Source organism: Alexandromys fortis, unplaced genomic scaffold, assembly GCF_014885135.2.
Source record: "Alexandromys fortis isolate MF-2015 unplaced genomic scaffold, M_Fortis_MF-2015_v1.1 scaffold_133, whole genome shotgun sequence".
Taxonomy (NCBI): domain Eukaryota; kingdom Metazoa; phylum Chordata; class Mammalia; order Rodentia; family Cricetidae; genus Alexandromys; species Alexandromys fortis.
The window spans coordinates 4,366,197-4,392,143 of record NW_026068030.1 but is presented as its reverse complement, the minus strand read 5'-3'; the positions used below and the strand labels follow the sequence as shown (position 1 = coordinate 4,392,143).

Below are 25,947 nucleotides of genomic sequence, written 5' to 3'. Positions count from 1 at the left end.
CAGATAGGTCTTCTCCAAGAAGTCTGATGCATCTCAACTGGAAGGTTATAGGATTTGCCTCTCATGTTTTTAGTGTGTGTGTGTGTGTGTGTGTGTGTGTGTGTGTGTGAGAGAGAGAGAGAGAGAGAGAGAGACAGAGACAGAGAGAGACAGACACAGAGAGAAAGAAAGATCTAATGATGCTTAATAGGGCCACAATACAATATCCCTACTAAACATTCATACTTTGTAAGGGCAGGCCGCCCTGCCTAGGTATGAAGGGCATATGCCACTGTCATAGGGAAAATGAAGAAATCTGAGACTGACAGGTAGCAGGGGCATGACTCCCATCATTCCTCAGAAGATACACTAGAGGTGGGACAGCTGGTGTCTCTGGTGAGGGGACTGCAAACTCAACCCTATCATTTCCTCTGTGCCATTCTTGTGAGTCACTTTCTGTGGTGTCACAATGTGGAAAATACCAGGAAGCCTGAGATAGAAGAGGTTTGGTTTGGAGAGCAGTAGTTGGAACAAAGGTCGTGGGTCACCATGAAGGTAGGCTCTATGGAATTCATTTACCTGGATGGCCGACAAGAGCAGGGAAGATAGACAATCAGTTAGTGATCAGAACACAGACTCTGAGAGGCAGAAGTGGTGGCTGTCAGGACAAGGAGGGTTCAGGGAGGCTGACTCTGAGAAACAGAGAAAGAGCTTTAGATATGTGAAGTCTGATGAAGCCAGGATATTTACTTAAGGCTTTTAAATTGTTTGTTTAGTACCCCCTACCCCACACATTGACATCTATAAATGCAATGGTTTGAAAAAAAAAATGGTCCCCAAAGGGAGTGGCATTATTAAGAAGTGTGACTTTGTTGGAATAGTCATGTTCTTGTTGGAGGAAGGGTGTCATTATGGGGGTGGGCTTTGTGGTCTCCTATGCTCAAGCTATACCTAGTAAGACAGTTCACTTCCTGTTGCCTGTGGATCAAGATGTAGGACTCTCAGCACCTTCTCTACCACCATGTCTGCTATGTCCTGCCATAATGATAATGGACAAAACCTCTGAAACTGTAAGGCTCCCCAGTTAAATGTTTTCCCGTATAAGAATTGCTGTGATTATGGTGTCTCTTCACAGCAATAGAAACCCTAATACACTAGATCTTACTTTTTTTCCTTAAAGCTTTCTTTGAACTTTTTTATTTATTATAAATTTTTTATTTATTATAAATTTCAGTTAACAAACAGATAGTGGTATTTGGAGTGTGGAAAGATTACATTTCCCCCAACACTTTAAGGATGGTTTTCCCAAACCCACAAAGAAAATACCTGGTTTTGATTTCCAACTACATCCAGCCTGTTTTGAGGGTGTCTGCAATGGAGAATTCCCACCTGAATTCAGACACCTGCATCCAGAGACCACCCCCACATACCCTTTACCAGCTAATTATGCAAAACTCCTGATATTTCTGTACCCCAGCCTTTCCATCCAGAGGAAAGGAGGAGAATTGTATCTAACCCATTGTATTGTGAAGCTCATCAAAATCAATGCATCCAAAGCACTTAGGAGAGTTGTGCACAGGTAAGCACCATTAACTGGCCGCCATTATGGTAGAATCAATGAAATGAAGGTCTTTCACATGATAAATGCCCCCACAGGAGCACCATGCATGTAATGTGGGCATAGGCAATATGCATGTGAATTACCATGAATATAACTGAAAAGCAAATTTTAGCAAGGAAGTAAGAGAAGCAGACAGCACCATGTCCAGTGGTACATGCTCATCAGATTTTTGACACTTTCAAGATGACAGCCTCCTCTTGTGAGACATGAGAAGCCACAGACTGTCTGCCTACTAGGAGGCTGGTACACAAGGGAGAACATCAGTGGTTTAAAAAACCCACTGAGTCTGATCCAGGCCAGTAATTGCTTGAACCCCTGAAGCATGGGGATTGAGTATTCTTCTCTCTTGAGCTCCTGCTTTCTGGTTTTACTGACGTATTTATTTATTTTTATTAGAAAAGTGACATGTACTCAAAGTGAGCATCTGACAAGCACAAAATGGTATCACTCGGGAGAAACAAATCATGCACATCTAACCACAGTCTGTGCTCACATTGTTGCTCTTTGGGCCTATTCGTGTTTGTTTTATAGAGCTAAGTTGATATTATATATTTAAGGCTGTATCTTGCCTTCTCTTAGTGTAACCTTATATGAACTGCCCCTATGTCTTTAATGATTTTTCACAAACACTATTTTAATGGGTACATAGTAGACAGTAAACCAATGGCTCTCTTTTATATTCTTTACTTTACTTTTATATTTTTATAAGCAACACTACAATAAACATATTCTTGCTGAAGATGCTGATTTGGGGCTTTTTCATTAATAAATTCTGAAAGAGGAAATTCTGGGGCTCTGGGACACATAATTTTCTTTCATTTTTTTTAAACTTACAGTATATTGCCCAGAGAGTGTATTTGAAAATTCACTATTTTTCCAAATATTTAGCTCTACAGTTGTAATATTTTGGCTCTCATAGAAGAAAATCTTATTCTCTAAGATGGTTCAACACTAATACTATATTCCAACTATTGATACTGTAGAATAGATCAAATGATTCTCTTTCACATGATAAATGTCCCCACAGGAGCACCATGCATGTAATGTGGACATAGGCAATACACATGTGAATCACCACATTTATAGCTGGGAAGCAAATTTTAGTAAGCAAGTGACAGAGGAGCAGACAGCAGTGTCCAGTTTTACATGATCATCAGATTCTTGACACTTTCAAGGTATCAACCTTGAACATCCATTAAAGGGCAAGAAGAGATGGCCAATAGGGGAGAAAACTCCTGTATTTTAAACTCACACATTCCATAGGAAGTGAGTTAAAGAGTTACACCTAAAACACTTGTATTTAAAAAAACAATGTTCTTAAAACACACACACACACACACACACACACACACACATGCAGGTTTTAGAGAGAGAGAAAATAGATTCCTCCATGTGCAGCGTGTTTATTTGTATACTTTTGTTCTAGTAAGAATCTTTATAGAGTGATGCTGAATGCCAAAGTCATTTGCATTCTCACTTGGATCCTTTGGCTTAGTGTACAGAGGATAAACAAGAGGGCCGTGATGGGCCTGTCAATAGTCAATCATATAGCAGGAGGAGCCCACTTGCCTATCCCTCTTTGGTGAACTATAGCCTACCAATGGATTCTGGATGAGGGGCAGAATTATCTTCAGTTTGTCACCATTGATGAGCCCACTATGTTCCCATGGATAGATGCAAACTCTAGGCCGCACAGATAGACCTAGTTAAACTTAGTGGCTATAAAACAAAATGGTATGAATAGGGAAAAGGGATTTGTAGAGATGAAGTGGGTGGTAGGGTGGCTGTTAAAAGGGGTGGAAGGGCGATATGAGAGATGCCAGTACTCAGAATATATTATTTGTGTAGAAAATTTTCAAAGAGTAGATTTAATAAAGGATTTAAAAAGATGAATTCAAAAGACTGGGAATATAACTCCAGTGGGTTAAACACTAGCTACCCAAGTCTGGATTTTCTTTTCTTTTTTTGCGATTTCTTTTTTTAAATTAATTTTTATTGAGCTCTATATTTTTCTCTGCTCCCCCCCCGCTGCTTCTCCCCTCCCCTTCAACCCTCTCCCAAGGTCTTTATGCTTCCAATTTACTCAGGAGATCTTGTCTTTTTCTAATTCCCATGTAGATTAGACCTATGTAAGTCTCTCTTAGTGTCTTCATTGTTGTCTAAGTTCTCTGGGATTGTGATTTGTAGGCTCATTTGCTTTATTATTGAAAATCACTTATGAGTGAGTACATGTGATAATTGTCTTTCTGGGTCTGGGTTACCTCAGTCAAAATAATGTTTTCTAGCTCCATTCATTTTCCTGCAAAATTCAATATATCGTTATTTTTTCTGCTGTGTAGGACTCCATTGTGTAAATGTAACACATTATCCTATCCATTCTTCAGTCCAGGGGCATTTAGGTTGTTATACATCATGAAATGTTACATTTTTTATTTTTATCTATTTATTTTTTAAAAGATTTTTTTATTGATATTTATTGAGCTCTACATTTTTCTCTGCTCCCCTCCCTGTCTCTCCCCTCCCCCCTTCAACCTTCCCCCAAGGTCCCCATGCTCCCAATTTACTCAGGAGATCTTGTCTTTTTCTACTTTCTACTTCCCATGTAGATTAGATCTATGTAAGTCTCTCTTAGTGTCCGTATTGTTGTCTAAGTTCTCTGGGATTGTGGTTTGTAGGCTGGCTTTCTTTACTTTATGTTTAAAAACCACCTATCAGTGAGTATATGGGACAATTGTCTTTCTGTGTCTGGGATACCTCACTAAAAATAATGTTTTCTAACTCCAGCCATTTTCCTGCAAAATTCAAGCTGTCATTTTTTTCTGCTGTGTAGTACTCCATTGTGTAAATGTACCACATTTTCCTTATCCATTCTTTGGTTGAGGGGCATTTAGGTTGTTTCCAGGTTCTGGCTATGGCAAACAGTGTTACTATGAATATAGTTGAGTATATGTTCTTGTGGCACAATTGAGCATCTTTTAGATATATACCCAAAAGTGGTATTACTGGGTCTTGAGGAAGGTTGTTTCCTAATTTTCTGAGAAATCGCCACACTGACATCCAAAGGGACTGTACCAGCTTGCATTCCCACCAGCAATGCAGAAGTGTTCCCTTTATACCACAACCTCTCTGGCATAAGTTGTCATCAGTATTTTTGATCTTGGCCATTCTTACAGGTGTAAGATAGAATCTCAGAGTTGTTTTGATTTGCATTTCTCTGATGACTAAGGATTTTGAACATTTCCTTAAGTGTCTTTCAGTCATTTTAGATTCTTCTGTTGAGAGTTCTCTGTTTAGGTCTGGACTCCATTTTTTATTGGATTATTTGTTTTATTGATGACCAATTTCTTGAGTCCTTTGTATATTTTGGAGATCAGACCTCTGTCTAATGTGGGATTAGTGAAGATCTTTTCCCATTCTGTAGGCTGTCATTTTGTCTTGTTGACCATGTCCTTTGCTTTACAGAAGCTTCTTAGTTTCAGGAGGTTCCATTTATTAATTGTTTCTCTCAGTGTCTGTGCTACTGGGGTTATATTTAGGAAGTAGTCTCTTGTGCCCATGCGTTCAAGTGTACTTCCCATTTTTTTCTATAAGATTCAGTGTGGCTAGCTTTATGTTGAGGTCTTTGAGTTTTGTGCATGGTGATAGATATGGATCTATTTTCATTCTTCTACTTATTGATATCCAGTTATGCCAGCACCAGTGGTTAAGTATGCTTTCTTTTTTCCATTTGATATTTTTTGCATCTTAGTCAAAAATCAGGTGTTGGAAGATGTGTGGATTGATATCCAGATCTTTTATTTGGTTCCATTGGTCCCTCTGTCTGTTCTTACACCAATACCAGGCTGTTTTCAGTATTTTAGCTCTGTAGTAGAGTTTGAAGTCAGGAATTGTGATGCCTCCAGAAGCTCTTTGATTATACAGGATTGTTTTGGCTATCATGGGGTTTTGCTTTTCCATATGAAGTTGAGTACCATTCTTTTGAGGTCTGTGAAGAATTTTGCTAGGATTTTGATGGGCATTATGTTGAATCTGTAGATTGCTTTTGGTAAGATTGTCATTTTTACTGTGTTAATTCTGCCTACCCAAGAGCATGGGAGATCTTTCCACTTTCTGGTGTCTTCTTCAATTTCTTTCTTCAAAGATTTAAAGTTATTGTCATACAAGTCTTCCACTTGTTTGGTTAGAGTTACTCCATGATATTTTAAGGTATTTGTGGCTATTGTGAAGGGTGTTGTTTCTCTGATTTCTTCACTAGCCCTTGTATCATCTGTGTACAGGAGGGCTACTGATTTTTTTGAACTTATCTTGTATCCTGCTATATTACTGAAAGTGTTTATAAGTTGTAGAGTTCCTTGGTAGAATTTTTGGGATCGCTTATGTAAACTATCATATTATCAGCAAACAGTGAGAGTTTGACTTCTTTTCCGATTTGTATCCCCTTGATCTCTTTTTGGTGTCTTAGTGCTCTAGCTAGGACCTCATGTTCTTGGAGATAGCTCAGCACTCCCAGGGCTTTGCTCTGCTTCCTTGGAGTTTGCTGTCTCAGACCTACTTTGGCCTAGGTTTCTGGCTTTGACCTGTTTCTGTAAATCCTGGTCTGGATCCACTCTTGCAGAGGTTCCTGGATTGGAGTTGGTCCTACAAAGCTCTCTGGCTCCTGTCTACTGCCTCAGAGTTCCCAGGCTCAGGTATGCCAGAACCACAGAGGACCTGGCTTAGGCTTACTCCCTCAGAGTCCCAGACTCATGTCTGGACCCATAGAAGTGTCAGGATCCTCCCTATTCCCTTTGATGTCCCAGACCAACGTCTGGACACACAGAGGTTCTGCCTCATGCCTACTCCCTCTGAGGTCCCAGACTCACTCCTGCCTAAGTTTGGGTTTTCAAAACCCATGGAAGGTTGGATCCAGAAGCTTATGTCTGTAATTTCAGCATGGTGATGGTGAGATGGGAGGCAGAGGCAGGAGAATCCTGGAAATTTCTTGGTCTAACCAGGCATATGTAGTGGTGAACAATAAGAGACCCTGTCTCAATGAAGAGGCAAGGTGAAGACCAATATGTCTTCTGACCTGGACATGTGTGCACACATGTATCAGCACCCTAGCTCCTGATCTAAAAAAGAGGTTTATGTACTTTTATGTACTTCGGGCCTAACTAGATTCCCAAGTTCAGGAATTCACAAATGAAAAAATCCCCTGTGCTCCCAGCAACTATCTCTCCACGGATGTATTTGTGAGTGGAAAGTTCAGGGAGGCTTTAGGGATGGCAGCATTTCTGATTTTCTACTTTCATAGATAGTTTCTACATTTCACTGGAATCTATTGATGTGATACATTATCATAAATCAGGGCAATTCATTCATTAACCTATGATAAATTTCACTACTTCAGAGGATGCTAAGACTTAGCACGGTAGCAAAGGTATTTACTTGACAGGAACAAACAGAATCATTCTACATTTAAATTCATCTCATGTTCATATAATATGAAAATAGCCTGTGTGTTCCATCAAATTGTTACTATAAGCTCTCAATGGAAAAGTTGTTCTTCTGACTTCCGGATGGCAATGAGGTTCAAAGGAAGCAGATGATTTGCTCAACATCTCATGGGAAATAAATTGTCAGCTGAGAGCAATTCTGACTCTAGCATCTTTGGTCTGACTACTGTCTGAAGGTAGAAGGCTAAGGACACTTGTCCTTACCTGTGGGCTTGACCAGCACAGCTAGGAAGTCAGTGGTGAGGGAGCTGACGTAGAGGAGGATGCAGGGAGCCTTGGTGGTGCTGAAGCTGAAGTGGATCTGCTCCTGGGCCAGGTCTGGAGACGAGGGCTGTTGCTCTGCAGAATTCTCCGCCTTGCTGCCTGAGTCTCTAGCAGTGACCACCGGTGCCTGGAAGTTATAGCGCAGCCACATGCCCTCTTCAAAAAAGGCACCAACATCTGTTGAGAAGGAAAGACAAACTTGAAAAATGATGCAAGAGATCTGGGGTCTAGGCCAGCTATGCTTTGAATTCAGGTTGAACTGTTGTCATAAAAAATATGCCATGTAAAATTAAAATAAAATTAGTAGTAAAAAAGTTAATGTGGAGGTGTATGCCTGGAATCCCAGCCTCAGGAAGCTGAGGCAGGAAGAGTTGCTGTTCAAGGCCAGGCTGGGCTACATAGCAAGACACTGCCTAGAAACAAAACAAGGACTACAAGTTAAGGAACTAGCATCATATTAGAAAGAGAAATAATATCTAATATCTATTGGCTTTCTGGCTGAAGAGACTCCTGAAAATAAGGGCCGCGTTATAACACAAACTTTGAAAAGAAGTCCAAAGAGAAATAGTCCTTGAGACCAGATTTGATTTGAATATCCAAATAGCAAAGCCCTCAATAAGTTCTAAGACTTTGGAAACTTTGAGGAATTCAAATCACCAGACAGGATGTTAGAGAGACCGGGTTTCAACTTCATTTCTGTGGTTCCTGACCCGCCTTCCTAGAAGTTCTTAACCACCCTCTATTGGCTGCAGAGAGTAATTAGTACTCAATAAACAGGACCTATTAGCATTACTGTCCTTATTACTAAGAAATGATTCAAAAGATCCCTGGCTCTCTGAGTCAGCCCTTTCTCACAGTGTAATCAGAGCTAATTGCTGTGTAATCACGTCCTGGCAGGCGAGTCCTTTTGTGGATTCCCCACTGTCTGCCAAGCACAGTCTCGAAATCACCAGAAGTCACTTGAAGGTTGAGGCAGCCTAAAGACACCCTTGGGCTTCAGTGCCACCGCTTTCTGGCTCTTTTCATGCCACTTCCCCAAAGTATTTCTCAAATCTCATTGTCAATGCACCCCACTCTTCCTGCAACTCTGCACACCCATCTAAATTCATCCACAACTTATTTCATAAAACACTACTCCATGCTGTAATTAATAGTACATGACACGTTTTTAAAAGTTATTATTATTATTATTTTTTTTCTGAGCCAGGCTTTTCTCAAACTTGCTGTCTTCCTGCTTTAGCCTCTGAGGGCTAAGATTACAAGCCAGTGTCACCACCACATACCATGGTTTTCTTTCTTTTTCTTCCTTCCTTCCTTCCTTCCTTCCTTCCTTCCTTCCTTCCTTCCTTTCTTTCTTGTGTGTGAGAGCGCGCATGCATGCGTGTGTGTGTGTTTGTGTGTGTGTGTGTGGTGAGGGGGAGACTGTATCTTGAGTGGCACAGTGCATATGTAGAGATCAGAGGGCAACTTGTGGGAATAGGTTTTCTCCTTCTACCGTGTGGGCCCCAGGATGGAACTCAGGTCACTGGGCCTGTCAGAGAGCACCTTTCCCTGCCGAGCCATCTTGTCAGCTCTAGGACTTTAGTTTTTAGTGACATGCTTTCACCTGGGAACTCTGGCATTTCTTCTTCCTGAAGAAGTAATTACAGAGGAGTGGTGTCAGATGCCCCGGAGAGACTTTCAGTCTCGTCAAATGCACTAACTTGTGTCAATGACTCAAAACTCTCCGTTTCCTTCTTTGTGCACTGTGAAGATCAAATAACTATGTATGGGTGACCTAGTGCCAGGTTCCTGGAAATATTAGTGCTTAGTAAAAATGAGATCAGTGCAGTTTCAAGACTGCCCACTACTGTCTGTTATGGGTGGCAGACATTCCCTTGAACCATCATTGCTTGCTACTGCACAGATGCCGTAATCCAGTGTCAGCCCACAGGGGACATCTCTACAGAGCTCACTGGTTCTTATTCAGTTGTGCAGAACCCAGTTGGCTCTAGATTCTCACCACAGGAAGCATTATTTTTTTTTCTGGCCTTTTTGCCACAAGGACATTTGCCAATGATGTGTTTGAAGGTATATATGGCATTGCCAAGTGATGGGAGATGTACTTAGGACATCTAGTGTACATAAAAGGATAGCAATGTTGGAGGACATCTTATAGTTCAGGATTGCCTTGGTCAAAATTCAAAGGTATCCTTATTTGGAGACACAGAATTGAATATATATGTTATTCATGCTAACTGCTACATGCTTACAGGGATGCAAAGATGAGTAAATGCAGTCTGTCCCTGGGGAAACTTGCTCCATGGCAGCGAGTCTGACACTTGTGGGAAGAGACACTTCCTTTCTCGGCACAGCACGGTGGGTGTTAAAATGCCCATGGAAGGCATGAGGGGAGGGCCTCATCTTACTATTTAGCTTAGTAGCTCATTGTTCCAGCAAACACCTATTGAACACTGACTGTGTGGCACAGATGGCATTGGATACTGAAGTTTCAATCTTTGCTCTTATGGAGCTCTTGATGTTGAGGAGGATTTGCATACTCAGGCAAGTAGGAATGCACAGGTACACAGGGTCCCTGAAACACAGTGAAAACTGCTCTGTGTCTAGGGCCAAGGAAGACTTCCTGTGGAAAAAGACATTTACACTTGACTCCAAAGAGTCAGAGATGATAGCTATGTAAAGGTGGGATCATGAAGATTCCAGAATGGACACCAGAGTGGAGAACTTGCCACAACCAGGGAGCTTTCAGGCCACATCATATCCACTCAGCACAGTCCACATTCTCCTTATGCATCCGTGGTTCCCCTTGAGGCTCCTGAGGCTTCCATCCTGTTTCAGGATGGGCGTTGGATTACAAGGAGAGCTCGCCACCCTCTAGAGTTAGCTAAAAATCTCAGGAGTAGATAGCTGCTCCCAGGGCAAGCCTCTGGAATAATGCTTCACAGAACAGAGAAAGTGGGACACACTGCTTGGAGCAAATCCTCCGAGAGGATCTCTTTGCATAGAGAGCTTTGTCAAAGGATGGAGGGCATCCTTTAAGAACAGGCTCTGGTTTATGAGAGAGAAGAGGGGAATGTGGTATGATAGGCTGAAGAGAGGAGCAGAATCCATAGGATTCAAGCAAAACAGAGGCAGGCTGGAAAGCAGGCTATGCAGCCAAAGACATACCAGGATTTTGCAACTCGAGGCTGAGGGCTTGGGAGGAAGGGTTGGAATAGCAGAGGCCAGTCACACAGGGCAAGTCACTGTGGCCCTTAACCTACAGATGCAGCAATCCCTTTGAAAAGCTTGAGCTTCTATGTGTCAGGATCTCCCCAGGCATCCTTTTCCCAGAGCTAGGATCTGAAGTCGATGAGGAGTAGTGGTAGCCCCCTGTCATTTCTCTGATCACCCCCATTTGAACCCATTAACACGCTGATTCCCCAGTCTGGGGTCTAGAATCACACTCAGAGGTTCTGACTCAGTGGGCCTAGACAATCAGCAGTTACCCTAAGCTCCAATGTGATATGCATACAACATTTAAGATATCTGGAGTAGAAGGTGAATCAGGATGGTACTGGATAGCAGGTGGCTGAGTGATCCTTGCCTGGGTGGCATTACATATTCATTTGCTAACCCTGAGACAGCATTCCACAGAAGATCATGGAGGGAAAGCAGAAATCTAAAGGCCTTACATAAACAATCTGAAAACATGCCTCCGAGAATTCTTTTGTATATTTTAGAGTCATCATTTAAAAGCTTTATGGATTCATGTCAGCTTCGGAGGAAGGAACAAACCAGGCTTAAATGTGTTACCCTGAAACCACATCATAAACCAACTGTTAGACTGAGGCCCCAGAGCAATGTAAATCATTTAAGGTTCCAAGTGGCAGATTTACTGCTGTCATTTCATCGTTTCAGACTGGTTTAAGAAAATGCCAAACCGGATACATTATTATCTCTTAAGTAACATCTCCATCCCTTCTAAACGAATAACTAAAAGAATCTTAATTTAACAATGCCCAAATAGCGTCATTTCCTTCACTAAATTATCCAAAAGCATTTAGAATGCTTGAATCTCTCTCTCTCTCTCTCTCTCTCTCTCTCTCTCTCTCTCTCTCTCTCTCTCTCTCTNGACAACTAGTACTGTTATACAGAAAAACCCTGTCACAAAAAAAAAAGAAAGAAAAACAAAAAAGAAAAAAGAAACAGGAAGGGGAAAAGTAAATTTTTCTGGTTTGAGTTGGAGATCAGGAAGCAGGCAGGGTTGGCCGTGGCGCTCTATAGAAACTGCTGCGTGGAGGGAGGATTTCCTAGGAAGTGTAAGTCCAGTGTCTCATTAGTGGGATTATTATTCTTCCCATGAGCTATTGTGTTTTTAAATGAATTCACTTTCCTGAGGGGAGGCATTCTGGGGAGGACATTGATGGGCTCAATTACATTAACACCTAAGGGAGGAGACACGATACTATGTAAGGAGCTAATATTTAAGGCAGATCACACTTCATGATTCCAGCCTGTAGAAGAATTCAGCTTCTATTCTTTTGACAGGAGGAAGTAGCTTTGTATTCACAGATCTCACCAAAGCCAAAATACCTCTACCTTGTCACATGGTACTTCACATCTCAAGGGGACAAAGGTGATGCTGCCCTTGCTAGTGGTCCCAGTGAAGCCAAAGCTGACCTGCAGTGCCACTGATGAGGAGAGGGGTCCTCATCAAAACCTGCAAGCTTTCCAGTGTCTACCTGGTTATGTCAGCAGGAGGGGCACTGGCTTGTTTTGGCATTTCATTGTAAACCTCTCTCTACGTGCCACTCCTTTGATCTTGCAGTTGTTACAGTCTTGTCTGCATGCAAGGACAGATGCAGATAAGATTCTAGGCTTTAGAGCAAAGATCAGGTGACATGATCAATTAAACCAAATGTAAGTCAACAACATAAGAATCTATACAAAGCCTGGGCTTAGAAGGAGGGAATAGTTTCCTCCCAGTGGAACTGAGCCACCACCTCCCCGTCTTCTTCCTTCTGTAGCTTGTCTTGCACTGGTACTTTCAGTCTCTGCAGCTGTAACTTGTGATTCTCCCCTTCCTTAAAATGCCTGTGTTTTAGGGTTGTACAAGGATACCTTTGAAGAACAGGACAGGTCAAGCCTGGGCTTCCAGCTCCTCTCCTTGAGGAACTTAAAGGACATTTCCTGGAATATAACTGGGTCAGGACCTGGCTTCCTCTCCCCATCGTCACTTGGATTCCACATGAGCGGTCCCTTTTTGGAAAACAGTAGTAATTTTCCTGGTGCTGAATTATCTTAATTGAGTTATGATGTTTATTCTTGGTTTTGAACTAGACTGCATCTGGAATTAACCAAAACCTAAAAAGGGAGGGCCCAAATGTGAAGGATTTCTGCTTAATTTGAAGTGGGAAAATTCTTGAGATAAGAAGGCACACTTTTAATCCAGATCTTAAAACCTAATCTAATCTGGACCACACCTTCCTCTGGAAGCCTACATAAGGACATGGATGAAGGAAGATTTTTTTCTTTGCCTTCTAGTTCTCACCTTGTGAGCAAGTCCATTCCTTCACTGGCATTAGGGCCTTCTTCTTCAGGATTCCCATATATACTAAAGACCAGGTGAGACATCCAGCCTTGTGGACTGAGCAGCTACTGGATTCTTAGGCTTTCCATTCATAGACACCACATTTTGGATTAGTTGAAGCAGAACTTGTAAGTCATTCAAATCTCCATACATTATACACATATTTAGTGTCAGGGGGAGAGAGAGGGGGAGAGATTTATTCTATAAATTCTGCTACTGTAGAGAACCCTAACTAATGAAGATTTTTGGTGCTGGTATAACTGGATATCAACATGTAGAAGAATGAAAATAGATCCATATCTATCACCATGCACAAAACTCAAGTCCAAATGGATCAAAGACTTCAGCATCAACCCAACCACACTGAAACTTATAGAAGAGAAAGATGGAAGTAGACTTGAACGCATTGGCACAGGAGACTACTTCCTAAATATAATCCCAGCAGCACAGACAATGAGAGTAACAATTAACAAATGTGACCTCCTGAAACTAAGAAGCTTCTGTAAAGAAAAGAATATTGTCAATAAGACAAAACAACAGCCTACAGAATGGGAAAATATCTTCACAACCCCATACTGATCTCTAAAATATATAAAGAGCTCAAGAAATTGGTCATCAAAAGAACAAATAATCCAATTAAAAATGGAGTACAGACCTAAACAGAGAACTCTCAACAGAGGAATCTAAAATGGCTGAAAGACACTTAAGGAAATGCTCAACATCCTTAGTCATCAGAGAAATGCAATCAAAATAACACTGAGATTCCATTTTATACTTGTAAGAATGGCCAAGGTCAAAAACACTGATGACAACTTATGTTTGAGAGGATGTGGGTTAAAAGGAACACTCCTGCATTGCTGGTGGGAGTGCAAGCTGGTACAGCCCCTTTGGATATCAGTGTGACAATTTCTCAGAAAATTAGGAAATAACCTACCACCTACCTCAAGACCCAGCAATACCATTTGTTTGGGTATATATATCCAAAGGATGCTCAATCGTACCATAAGGACATGTGCTCAACTAATGAAGAGTCCAAGAATAAGAAAATAAAAATATAGGTTCCAAAAATAAGGAGAATGAGAACAGACTATCAGCAGCTTTCTCAGCAGATCAAGGATCATTCATTCACAGTGAGCTATTTTCTCAGATGTTTGGGAAGCTTAGGTCATTTTGCAACTAGCTGTTTTATTTACAAGGCCAGAGCTTCTCCCTACAAATTGAGAGTGGTGTCCTGACCATCCCTGATAAACGACAGATGTGAACTGAGTTAACCTTTAGGAGACAGAGCTATGTGACCTTTGGGTTAGACACTGTCTCTGTTATGGACAACTGGCGCCAGAGCAGGATATTTATGGTTTGCATCTGGTCATGAGACTAGCTGACTGGACCAAGCCCCCTAGGGTACCTTATCGCAACTGTCAATTGATGAAAGATGCTTTATCTAGCTTTGCCGTCTTTCAGGGAACTTGGGAACAGACAAACGGGGCTGTCCCCAGGATGGCCTAAGTCCGCCATTTAGGAAGCCAATGAAATTGCTGTTGCTGTGCTCTCCTATAAAATCCCATAAATGCGGGTTGGAGAGCTTGTTCGGGGAACTCAGCTGGCAGGAGCTGCTGAGTCACCCACAAGCGCTTGTGAACATTAAAGAAGCCTCTTGCTGATTGCATCCGCTGGCCTGGTTTATTGAGTCTGGGGGTATCTCCAAATGCCCTTGAAACCGAGGGTCTTTCACTATGTTTATAGTAGCATTGTTTGTCATAGCAGAACCTGGAAACAACTGAAGAATGGATAAGGATAATGTGTTACATTTATACAATGGAGTACTACACAGCAGAAAAAAATAATGACATTTTGAAATTTGCTGGCAAATGGGTGGACATCATATGGAGTGAGGTAACCCAGACCCAGAAAGACAAATATTATACATACTCATTCATAAGTGGATTTTAGACATAAAGCAAAGAAAAACCAGCCTACAATTCACAATCCCAGAGAACCTAGACAACAATGAGGACCCTAAGAGAGACATACATGGATCTAATGTACATGGGAAGTAGAAAAAGATAAGATCTTCTGAGTAAATTGGGAGCACGGGGACCATGGAAATGGGTAGAAGGGAAAGGGAGAGAAAGGGAGGGGAGTGGGGAAAAACATATACCTCAATAAAAACAATTAAAAAGTAAAATAAAATAAATAAATTAGCAATAAAATTCAGATCACAGGCCTTACTCTCTTAGAACCAACACTAAGTTTAGACACAGTTCACCCTGTTACCAGCCTCAAGAAGAGACAAACTCACAAAGCGGATTTTTCCTGAGTGTTAAGGTGATGCCATAATGATGGGGAAGAAACAGGTGCTTCAAGGTTCACTCATGTAAAGATGGAAAAGCTTAAGATGTGAGGATCCAAGAATGTTTTAGGGTCTAAGAAGGTGTTTTAAGGTGTGTAAATGCAGGTTATTCGGGCATGTAAATACAAGTTATAAAGCATCAAAAAAGGTTTAAGTGTTGATAAAAAGAAAGTTATCTGAGATGTTTAAAAGAATAAAATACATTCCAGATTTCTCTAAAAGAAAGAAAGAAAGGAAAAAAGAAAGAAAGAAAAAACATGACCCCCAAAGGGGTGACTATTAGGAGGTGTGGCCTTGTTAGAAGAAGTGTGTCATTGTGGGGACAGGCTTTGAAGTTTTCTTTTGCTCACTAAGTGTGACAGTTAGTCTAATTTCTGTTGCTTCTGATTCAAGATGTAAGGACTGTCAGCTCCAGCACCATGTCTGCCTGTATGCTCCCATGCTCCCTGCCATGATGATAATGGACGGAACCTCTGAAACTATAAGTGAGCTACCCCAATTAAATGTTTCCTTTTTAGGAGTTGCCGTGGTCATGGTGTCTCTTCACAGCAATGAAAACCCTAACTAAGACAGTTCATATATAAATTATCTTGATGCAGGAAAAGAAAATTTCTATTCTTTAAAATAAAATCCACAAATCATTCATTTCCAAATAACACCATACAGAAATTCACCCCTAGAGTACAAGCAAATCCCCAAGGCTTGCAGAATCTGTGAGAGGGAAGCCCACACTCCCCCCAAAAGCTCCCCGTCCATAATTAAATTACTTCTCATTTTTTTATTTTCCAACTTTAATAATTCCATTCCCCTTGCTTTATCACTCAGGGTATATTTTGTAACCTATATTTCAAAGATTGACAAGATTCTTTTGTTCTCTAACGTCCCTGAGGGGCCAGAATTGAAAATTCCCAATTCACAAATGGGCTCTTCTCCAAAAGTTTATTTTTAAAGTCAGTAACTTGCAACTTGAAAATATTTCCTTGTAGGAGCGAGGCGTTGAGTGTTGGTGCGTTTGCAGGAGAGAGCTCAAGCGCCCAGCCGCTCAGGCTGTGTAATAAAAGATAATTGAGGAGTGCCACTGTGTATTGGTAATTAAAACAGGAAAACAGCAACCTGAGATGAGAAGGTTTGTTTTTCATCTGAACTCCAGGGAACAGTGTCCACAAGGATTTCATCTCATGCATCTTTTGGAGCGTTGGTCAAGAAAGAGTGATTGGCTATGGGGACAGGGAGAAGCTCTATTAGTGCTCTGCCTATTCCCATGGTGTAAATACTGTTGTCTTGTTTGATTTCAAAGCTGCCAGTATGACAGCGCTAAATAAAGAGTCAAGAATAGAAGTCTCCAGACTATTTCCAGACCATGAGATTTTTGTCTCTTTTCTACTCATTTTGGTGACTGAGGTTGAACCCAGGGCCTTACATTCCAATCCTTCCGGTACATGTTTTCACACACATAGTCACAGACCCAGCCTCCCAAACAAACACGGCTTATCGAGCTACAGGGGTACTGGTACCCACCTTTCATATTTGCTTTTTCCTTCTGGCACCCCCAAACCCTCTTCTAAATCCCTTCCCAAATACTCAAGAATCTGGAAGCTCTGCAAAGCTTCTGTTCAAATCTAGGAGAAGCTCCTGGAAATCCGGGTCTGCAGTTATGAAGCCTGGGCCTGAGCAGTGGCCTCAGGGTCCTGCTACCCTGTCCTGGCTGAAGGTCACTGCCTGTGATGCTCACTCTCATTGGTCTAGTTAAACACTTTGGTGAATTTTAGGAGCCCTGTTTCTAGGTCCCTTGGGCCTTTCCTTCTGCTCTTGTCCTTCTGCACTAGCTTTTTTCCTTTTGGGCAATTTGCACATCAAAGCTCTGTCTAAACTCTGGAGGCTCTGCTAGCCTGAATCACAACCAGTTTCTTTCCTGGCTTTTACACTGGTGAAAATCTGCTTTATTTCCCCCACGCCTGTCACTCGATTTCCCTCCTGAATGGTTTTCATTATGTTTGTTTGATGTTTCCCTCAATTTCTTAGGAGCATTTTTTGAACTAACGACATTGGACGTGGGATGGGCTAATGCTCACCTCTGTTCGTTCTGTGTCCTCGGGTGGATATGGATCTATTTTAACCAATCTCCCACAGCTCTCTCTAAAGGACTGGTCACTTCCAGGTCAGTTTCTATATAATAAGTTTTATGTGCCTGAATTTGTCCAAAGGAGGAAAAATGCCAAAGAAAAAACATCTTTCAAGTTGAACCTGAACAGTTCACTCTCCCTATGAGACTCAAGTACCAAGCACATTGCTTTAAACACATCAGTGAGCTGTGGCTTGGCCGTGTAGGAGCCAGGGGTCTTCTTGATAGAAATTTAAGAGCAACAGCACAGAACTACTCTAATAAGTGTATTCTACAAGAAGGCAGTCTGCGTCTCGAATCTCCAAGGTCAGGCTCCTACAGCTTTGTTGGTACCTATTATTGGCAGTCAGTGATCAAGCTGAGTAAAGACTTTGCTGCAGAAAACATCATTGGAGGCATCTAATCAGGGAATCGTGAGGAGTTAGTGAAGGCAGAATCCTAAGCTGTGGGTTTCAGCCTTTGTCTTGGCTACAAACTAGCTCTGTGACCTGGGTCAGACAATCTTTTGATTGTGGTAGGCTTTAAGTTATTGTCATTCCAAAGATATTGTCCCTTGAACCTGTGTCTGTCTTTGGTTAGAATGGAGTCTTTTTCACTTAGTCTATGGACTATTTAGAAAGTGTATTCCATAACCCATGAGCTCTCAGAGATCGAGGAGGAATAAACTGTGGTTAAGTTAATAACTGAAGGTGAGTGAAATTTAACTGGGGCTGGGGTAGGAGAAGCACTCTAGGGAGAGGAGTGACTGTGGCAAAGGTCTACAGAAGGAAGAGACATCGAGGACCAGTGCAGAGAAGGCCAGGGTGTCTAAAGATCAGGGTGGGTAGCTGTTGTCAGGGAATGGGATTTCAGGAAGAAAGCAAAGGGTTCAAAGCAAAGGAAGGGTCCTGAAGGGTCCAATGCAGAGGAAGCCTAGCTTACCGAAGAGATCAATGTGCTGGGGAGACTGGCTTGTTCCTTTAAGCCCGGTACATAGGAGTCTAAGGCAGGAGAATTGCTATGAATTTGAGGTCAGCCTTGGCAACATACAAGTTTCAGGTGAAAATGAGTTACACAGCAAGACCCCTTTTCAAAAACAAAAACCAAACCAAACCAAAACAATCCACTGTAGCTGGCTGCATTTTTGGTGAATGGGTCAAAGAAAGGGGACAAGATACGACAGACCACTGCATAGGACAGAAAAAAACATCAATGATGGCCTGGACTAACAGAATAAAAAGATGCTTAGGGCAACACAAGAGGCCCTTGGTTCTTGTTAAGAAAAGGGAGATGGGGCTAGGGAAATGGCTCAGTGGGCAAAGCACTTGCTGGATAAATGTGAAGACCTAGGCTTGATTCCCCAGAACCCACATAAAAAGCCACTGACAGAAAAAAAATGCATGGGTTATTGTGGGTATAGGAATATGTTGGTATCCATTCTGCTTAGCACAGGCTGAGTTCTGTTTCTGAGTCAAAGAACTGGGATATTGAAGAGGTCTGGGCTAGACAATTAAAATTTTCTAATTGTTATAGATGATATTGAATATCAGGAGCACAGGTGGATTCTTTTAGGGGAAGTGGGCTTCAAGTGAGAAGAAAGGGAGGTTTGGAATATCTTCAGGGGTCACACTATTGAGGCAGGAAAGAAGAAACAGAGCTTAGAGAAGAGGCAGGGAGAGGATGGAGGTCATTTAGAACTCAGGGTTCATGAGGTCACCACAAGAGGGGCTTTCTAAGAAGAAGAACTGGGGAGAAAGGTTAGAATGCTGTGCAGAGATCCAGCCATGTTTTCATTAGAGAGAAAGTTCTAGAATCCTTCTCCCTTCTGTATTTTCCCTGTCTGAGGCAATGCTTTGGTCTCCCTCCTTTTGTTAAGGCAATGTCACCTTGACTGAGATCCTTAAGGCCTCTCAGATACCAAAGGGCAAGGGCCATGCCTACCCTGGGATGCTCTTTGGCTGTCCTTTGGCCTTTTCTGGTAGACTTTTCCTTGCCAGTTCACATCACCGGCTAAGTATTCAGCATATCACAATAGTTGTACTCTGAAGCCTGCCCTGCAACCTCTGTCTCACTCTAAACCCACACCTTGTCTCCATTGCTTCATAGCTCCAACCTCAACTCATAGATCAGAGCTCCACACCTCCCACCACAGGGCAGAACTCACTACCTCCTCCAAGGCCCTTCCTTTCTGCCTTTTCTAGTCTGGTGAATGACACCTGGGTGTTCACTCAAAGGCCAAAGCCCCAGGTCACTCTGAGTTCTGGGACCATCTCTAGAATCTTTTTTTGTCCCTTGTTGTCTCTTGGTAATGAGTCTGGTTCAAGTGCTCTGGTCTTACTTTGACACCTATGATGATTTCTCAAGTGCTCCCCTCTAGAGATCTAGTGCTCCATCTTTCACATTCTACACTTCTTTTTTGTTTGAGATAGGTTTTACTCTGTGGTTTTGGAGCCTGTTTTGGAACTAGCTCTTGTAGACCAGGCTGGCCTCGGACTCACTTCTCACAGAGATGCCGCTGCCTCCCGAGTGTTGGGATTAAAGGTGTGACCACCACCGCCTGGCTCACTTTTTTCCCTTTAGTCCACGAATCTTTGTGTGCAAGTGTTCATTGCAAAGAGTCACTGGTGTGGTTCAAGGCCTCTGGTTTCTGCTACACCATCGATGCTGGGCCCTCACCGGGACTCCTCTTGGATATCCTGTTGTTGCCCTGTGTCATGGAGATCATGAAGTGTTAGATCTGCAAGACCAGCCCCTTCATGTGTTCCAACAGTTCATAGATGGGCTGGATGTTAGGGTGGACCAATTCATAGCCCTGGTTCTGGGCCTGAGTGGTTGCAGGGTTGGTCAGTCTTCCAGTTCTCCCCTGTCCTCACGTGTGCAGAGCTCTCTGGCATTGTGGTGACTAGTTCACCCTATGCAGTAAGGAACAAGGGGCAGGACTGGTTCTCCTGCTCTCACGACCTCAGGGCAAGCTCTCCCACCTGCCACAGACTGTGAAGGACAGGGGCAGCGGGGCATCTCTCCCTTGCTCACACCACCATATGGCAGAGGAGAGGCAGGACCAGGTTTTCTGAGTTCACATTCTTGGGGTGGCTTTCTTGCACCCCAGTCAACAGGATCAGCTCTACCACTGGTGTTTCCTTTGGCACCATCCTATGCAGTTTAGGGGTTGAGGGTGCTGCCATGCTTGTTCTACATAGGTTTACTTCTAAACCTGTGGGAACTGTAGCCCTGAGTTGATATCCCTGCCACCATTTGAGGTGCTTATCTGCAAAGAAAACAATAAATTCCCTCTGCTCCTGGAGCCGGGGAAGGAATTTTGGGTGCATGGTGACCGTTTCTTGATCCCTGCCAGGGTCAGGTTACAGTCCCTTCAAAGCCCCTTCCTCATTTGGTGCCATGGTATAAAGTCAGCCTCAGCAGGACAATAAAGAAGTTAGCTGTTCCACCTCAACCTCGTGCTCTGTGTATTCATTCAACCTGGACACCCTCCGCTGAGACTCTTGGTTCCAGCCTGCGCTGGCGCGGCATAAACTGAAAACCGGTTTCTCTCCTCAGAATTTTACCTAATGGTGAGGGGGATTAACACTGGTCGCATATAAGGTAAAAGATTTCATTATTCCTCTAAAATGTTTATTGAGAAGGTTGTGTGGGTCCGCATTGTGCTGTATGCTAGCTTTGTTTCCCAAATGACCACAGGCCCTTCCTACCTTCTTTACCCAGATTTGAACCTCCTCAGCCTCCACATCTATTCTGTCTACACTCTGTATGTGTGCAAGTCACACGGTCTCCTTGAACACCCCATTTCTTCTTCCTTTCAGTCTTCTACCTGCCCTTACAGTGTCTTGTCTACTCCTGGGTTCAGCATAAGATCTGTCTCCTTCCCGAGGTGCTCCCTGTAGTGGACAAAGCTCCTCCTTTGGTGTTCCTAGCATCATGCTCTAACTCTACTCCAGCAGGTCTAAACTAGTCCGGGTTTAATTTAGAAAGCATTTCATGGAATTATACTGCTTGGCCCATGGTGATAATGAAAGCGCATATGGAGTGGAATTTTCCCTAACAGAGCTCACGGTTGCTTGGGGGATGAGCAAACATATCCCACAGCATGGTGTGAGATCTCCAGTCACAGGGAAGGGAGGAACAAACAGCAGGAGAAGAGGACAACTCTGTCTGTGGGCAGCTGTAGGACTGTCCAAAGGCTTCACCAAGAGAGCGATTTCTGAGTCAGTTCCGACGAATGAGTGAGTTTCTGCAGTCAGGTGGGTGAGGGTGTTCTCCAGGCAGAGAAGCCTGGAGAAGTGTAGAAGAAAAGGGTTCAGGGTGTGAGCAAACCCCGAAGCTGCAAACAGACATAAAGCATCCCGTGTGAACTCCCAGAATTCTGAGCCAGTTGGTCTAGGGAGGTGCTGACTGTTGGCCAAGTTTGACTAGTCCTCATGGCAGCCTACCGTGTCCTGGGCTGGAAACTGCTGCTTGGACATGGCTGGATATTTTAGAAAGTTCCGTGGAAAATAGAATGATCCTCATGGAAGCTTTCAAAATCTCTTAGTTTAAATGTAAAACTTTTAGGTGTTCATTTTTATTCATTGTATATGTATGTGCCTATGTGAATGTATGCGTACCGTGTGTGCAAGGAAGAGATTGTAAGTCTCTCTGGAACTGGAGTCACAGGTGGATGTGAGCACCCTGATGTGGGTTGCTAGGAATCAAACTTGGGTCCTCTGGAAGAGCAGGAAGTGCCCTGAGCCACTGAGCCATCTTTCCAGCCTCTTAGTTTAAAAACTTTTGGAAGAGCAATATATACTGAATTTCTTTCTAACATAGAGTAGTTATCAGGGCAAACCAAACAGATCTAGATTCTCCAATTTCCCATCCCCTCTCTCCTCCCCCTCACATCCTTTCCCCTGCTTTCTTGTTTTCTTTTGTATGGTGCTAGGGATAGAACCCGGGGCCTGGAATACACTGGACAACTAACTGCTCTACCACCGAGCTGTATTCTCAGCCCTAGATTCTTTAACTTTTAATCTTTTTTTTTTTTTTTTTTTTTTTTGTTCACTGATTCATGCACTGGACTGACTGGCCTGTGAGTTTTAGTTCATTATCTTTCCTCTGCCTCCTAACTCCTGCTAGGACCACGGTGGGACTAGAGAGATGTATGTCCTACTGTATTCGGCTTTTACATGACTTCCGAGGATCTGAACTCAGGTCAACAGGATTGCATGACAAGGGCTTTATCCATTGAGGCGTCTCTTTAGCCATGATTCCAGTTTTTATACTAATAAGAAATTCTTATTCATTTTTGATAGAAAAGTGGCCAAGTTTATATCTAAGTATTGTTTCATATGTTATGAATTATAGTTTCTGATTTATGCCACATTTCTCAAAATTCAAATACAATGTACCCTCTTAGGATGATTTCAGATCAGAAAGGTTCCAGGAACCATCAACTCCACAGGTGACCTTGTTTTATTTCTTGGTCTTTAACAAAGTTCATACGGTCATTTGAAAAAACAAATGGGGGACAGAGACCTCTGTGGGTCTGGGCGTGAGTAAGGGACCTCCAAGGGAGCAAGCCCAAGAGAGAGAACTCTGTGGGACCAGGCCCAAGCCAGGAACCTCCTTGGGAACAGACCCAAGTCAGGGACTTCTGAGGGAGCAGGCCCAAGACAGGGACTTCTGTGGGAACAGGCCTGAGCTAGTGACCTCTGCCAGATCAGACTTGAGCCAGCTACCTCAGCTGGAGCAGGCCTGAGGCAGCAACTTCAACAGGAAGTTTCTTTGGACTGCACTGTCAAGCAGCAGCTTTGAAATAAGCACTCAGGCTGGGAGGTGGTAGTACACGCCTTTAATCCCAGCACTCAGGAGGCAGATCTCCCTGAGCTCAAAGCCAGCCTGGACTACAAAGAATTAATTCCAGTACAGTTAGGAATGTTACACAGAGAAACTCTGTCTCAAAATACAATAATAATAATAATAATAATAACTCAGAAGGTTATATTGATTACAAATTTTTGGCTTATAGCTCAAGCTTATTACTAAATATCTCTTACATTTAAATTAACCCACTTCTTTTAATCTATGTATTGCCCTGTGGCTGTGGCTTTACCAGTCCACTTGTGTGTTGTGTCTTGGGTGCTGATTTCTGTCTCATATGACTCCACCCTTCTTTCTCCCTGTACCTCTGTTTGACTTTCCCACCTAGCCTTATTCTGCCTTGCTATTGGCCAAATCAGCCTTTTCATCAGCCAATGAGAGGAATACATATTCACAGCATACAGAAGGGTTATCCCACAGAAAGACCTGGTGTCCCGAAGAGAAGAAAGATCTCCTCTGGACTTGCAATTACTGTGGATGCTCTCAACTTATGTTGTGTAGCATGGGTCCCTCATAGTAGACAGACACACTGAGAAAGGTGTCAGAAACGATATCACAGGATAAGAAGTATCAAGCACACCATGGTCACCTTCAATTTCTAAAGCTCAGAGAGACTAGAAACAGAGGCCCTGAGAGCCTCAGAAGAGACAATCCCTGGTAAAAATGAGAAGGGGAGGAGACGTACTGACTCCACACAGCCAAACCTCTAGCATTTTGGTGACTGTTCTGACCAACAGGCAGAAAACTTCTTAGTGTTCTTCATCTTGGATTGTCATCTTTGGTCAGGGCACAGGTCAAAGTCACATTGGCACAGATTGACAGATACCACTTAACCTGTGCCCTGGGGAATGGGATATGGGCTTCCACATTCTGAGGAACATCCAGTTCATGAGAGCTCCAGCGAGTGACATTCATGGTGAACATTGGGGCTAAGGAACTGGAACTAGGGATTGTGTTGGGGGGATTCCTCAGTTGGCAGAGTACTTGTCAGACAACTGTGAGGACCTAAGTTAGTGTCCCAGCACCCGCATATAATGTCGGCAGCACCAGCACACAGTGGTGATCCCTACTCTTGAGAGTCTCAGGATGGAGTCTAGGAGGACTGACGAGCTCCACAATTGGTGAGAGACTGTTTCTCGAAATCACACTGGTAGGTCAATGGGCAGAGACCCATGAAGTTGAATTCTGGATCCAAGAAGTACACACAGAAATGAAGACATAGGCAACATGCGTGTGTGCACACACACACACACCACACATACACACACCACACACACACCCCAAATCATCTTGGAAAGGTTTCAGAAACTGGTCAGGATGGAACTGTGGGTGCAGCACACAAGGTCCCAGCAGCCAGTTGAGCTCAGAATCCATGTTCACAGTCATCACACATAAGTTCATCTGCTTGAGCCAGAATCTTCTTTCCATCTGACTAGAGTTTAGGATTCTTGCACTATACAACATCTAGCTAATAATCATAAACACAGATCTGTACGGGGCCAACCAGTTCTAGAAGGGTCTAGAAAAAAATCAATGCATTTGCTTATCGAGGGTCTCATGACCTGCATTAACCAGAAAATCCTCCGCAAACACAAAGCAACGGAAATCATGTCAGTGGCCACCGAGTGAATGTGGTCCCCCTTTTAGGAGGCCTGTCCTGTCCCAGTCATGGGTTTTCCTGTCAATCCTGAGGCAGGTGGGGCACATGCATTACTGACCGTCATGAAGAATTCCTCTGTCATCCATGACCTAACAACGATAAGCTATCCTTATGTTTCTTATGTAGACATGCTGATCTAGTAACTCCCCTACCCTCAACATGGAAAAGAGCAATTCTGCACATGAAATATGCAGAGTCCTGTGTCCATTTTATCTGAGCCAGACTCAGGAAGGTCCACCACTCAGCCTTAGTCCTGCATTCCCACGACCCTGAGAGCACTGAGAGGAGAGAGCAGGAGTTGTATGACACACCCATTTAAAGCACAACCTCCGCACTGTGAACAGATTGTTTCCAGGTTAAACGGAGCCTTATTAAACTATGGCCTAATAAACCAAACATTTCTGTGCACACAGGGGCCATATCTCACATAACACAGTTTATATTGAACATCCATCCCAGGCTTCCTGGGGCTGTCCCTGGAGTCCTGAAGTTGGCTGGCTCAGTCCTGCAAGTGACAGCACCCGCCCTGTGGGTCCTTCCAGCAAGCTCCTCACGTACAAATCACAGCATGTCGGAGGGCCATGATGTCATCTGCACAGGCTTTATGTTGTGTTTTACCCTTGTCCTTCATGTCTTTCTAAATCTCTCTCCACACACTAACGGCCAACTGCAGTTTTCCATCAGCATCTTCGGAGGCAGGCTCAGGACACTCCTACGCCCTCATGAGGAAACCCTGATGCTAAGATCAGTATTAGTGATTTTGTAGTGCTTGTGAGTGTGTGTGTACAAGTGTGTACGTGCATGTGTGTGCATGTGTGTATGTGTGTGTATATGTGTATGTGAGTGTGTGTGTGTGTATATGTGTATGTGAGTGTGTGTGTGTGTTTCAGAGAAACAGTGAGACAGTTCAGCAGGTCATCCAAACATGCAAAGGATTTTCTCTGGCATTTGAAGATGAAAAAGGAAGGGGAGCTGGATGGTGGTAGCATATGCCTTTAATCCCAGCACTGTGGAGGCAGAGACAAGCAGAT

General features: G+C 43.1%; 1 protein-coding gene across 1 annotated transcript in view; it reads right to left on the bottom strand.

Moving 5' to 3' along the window:
• The window catches only part of Cntnap2 (contactin associated protein 2), a 1,600,222-nt gene that overhangs the window by 207,787 nt on the left and 1,366,488 nt on the right, over window positions 1-25,947 (bottom strand). The window contains exon 20 of the mRNA XM_050164469.1: window positions 7,300-7,536. Coding sequence (XP_050020426.1) covers window positions 7,300-7,536 — 237 coding nt within the window. The remainder of the gene's footprint in view (window positions 1-7,299; window positions 7,537-25,947) is intronic.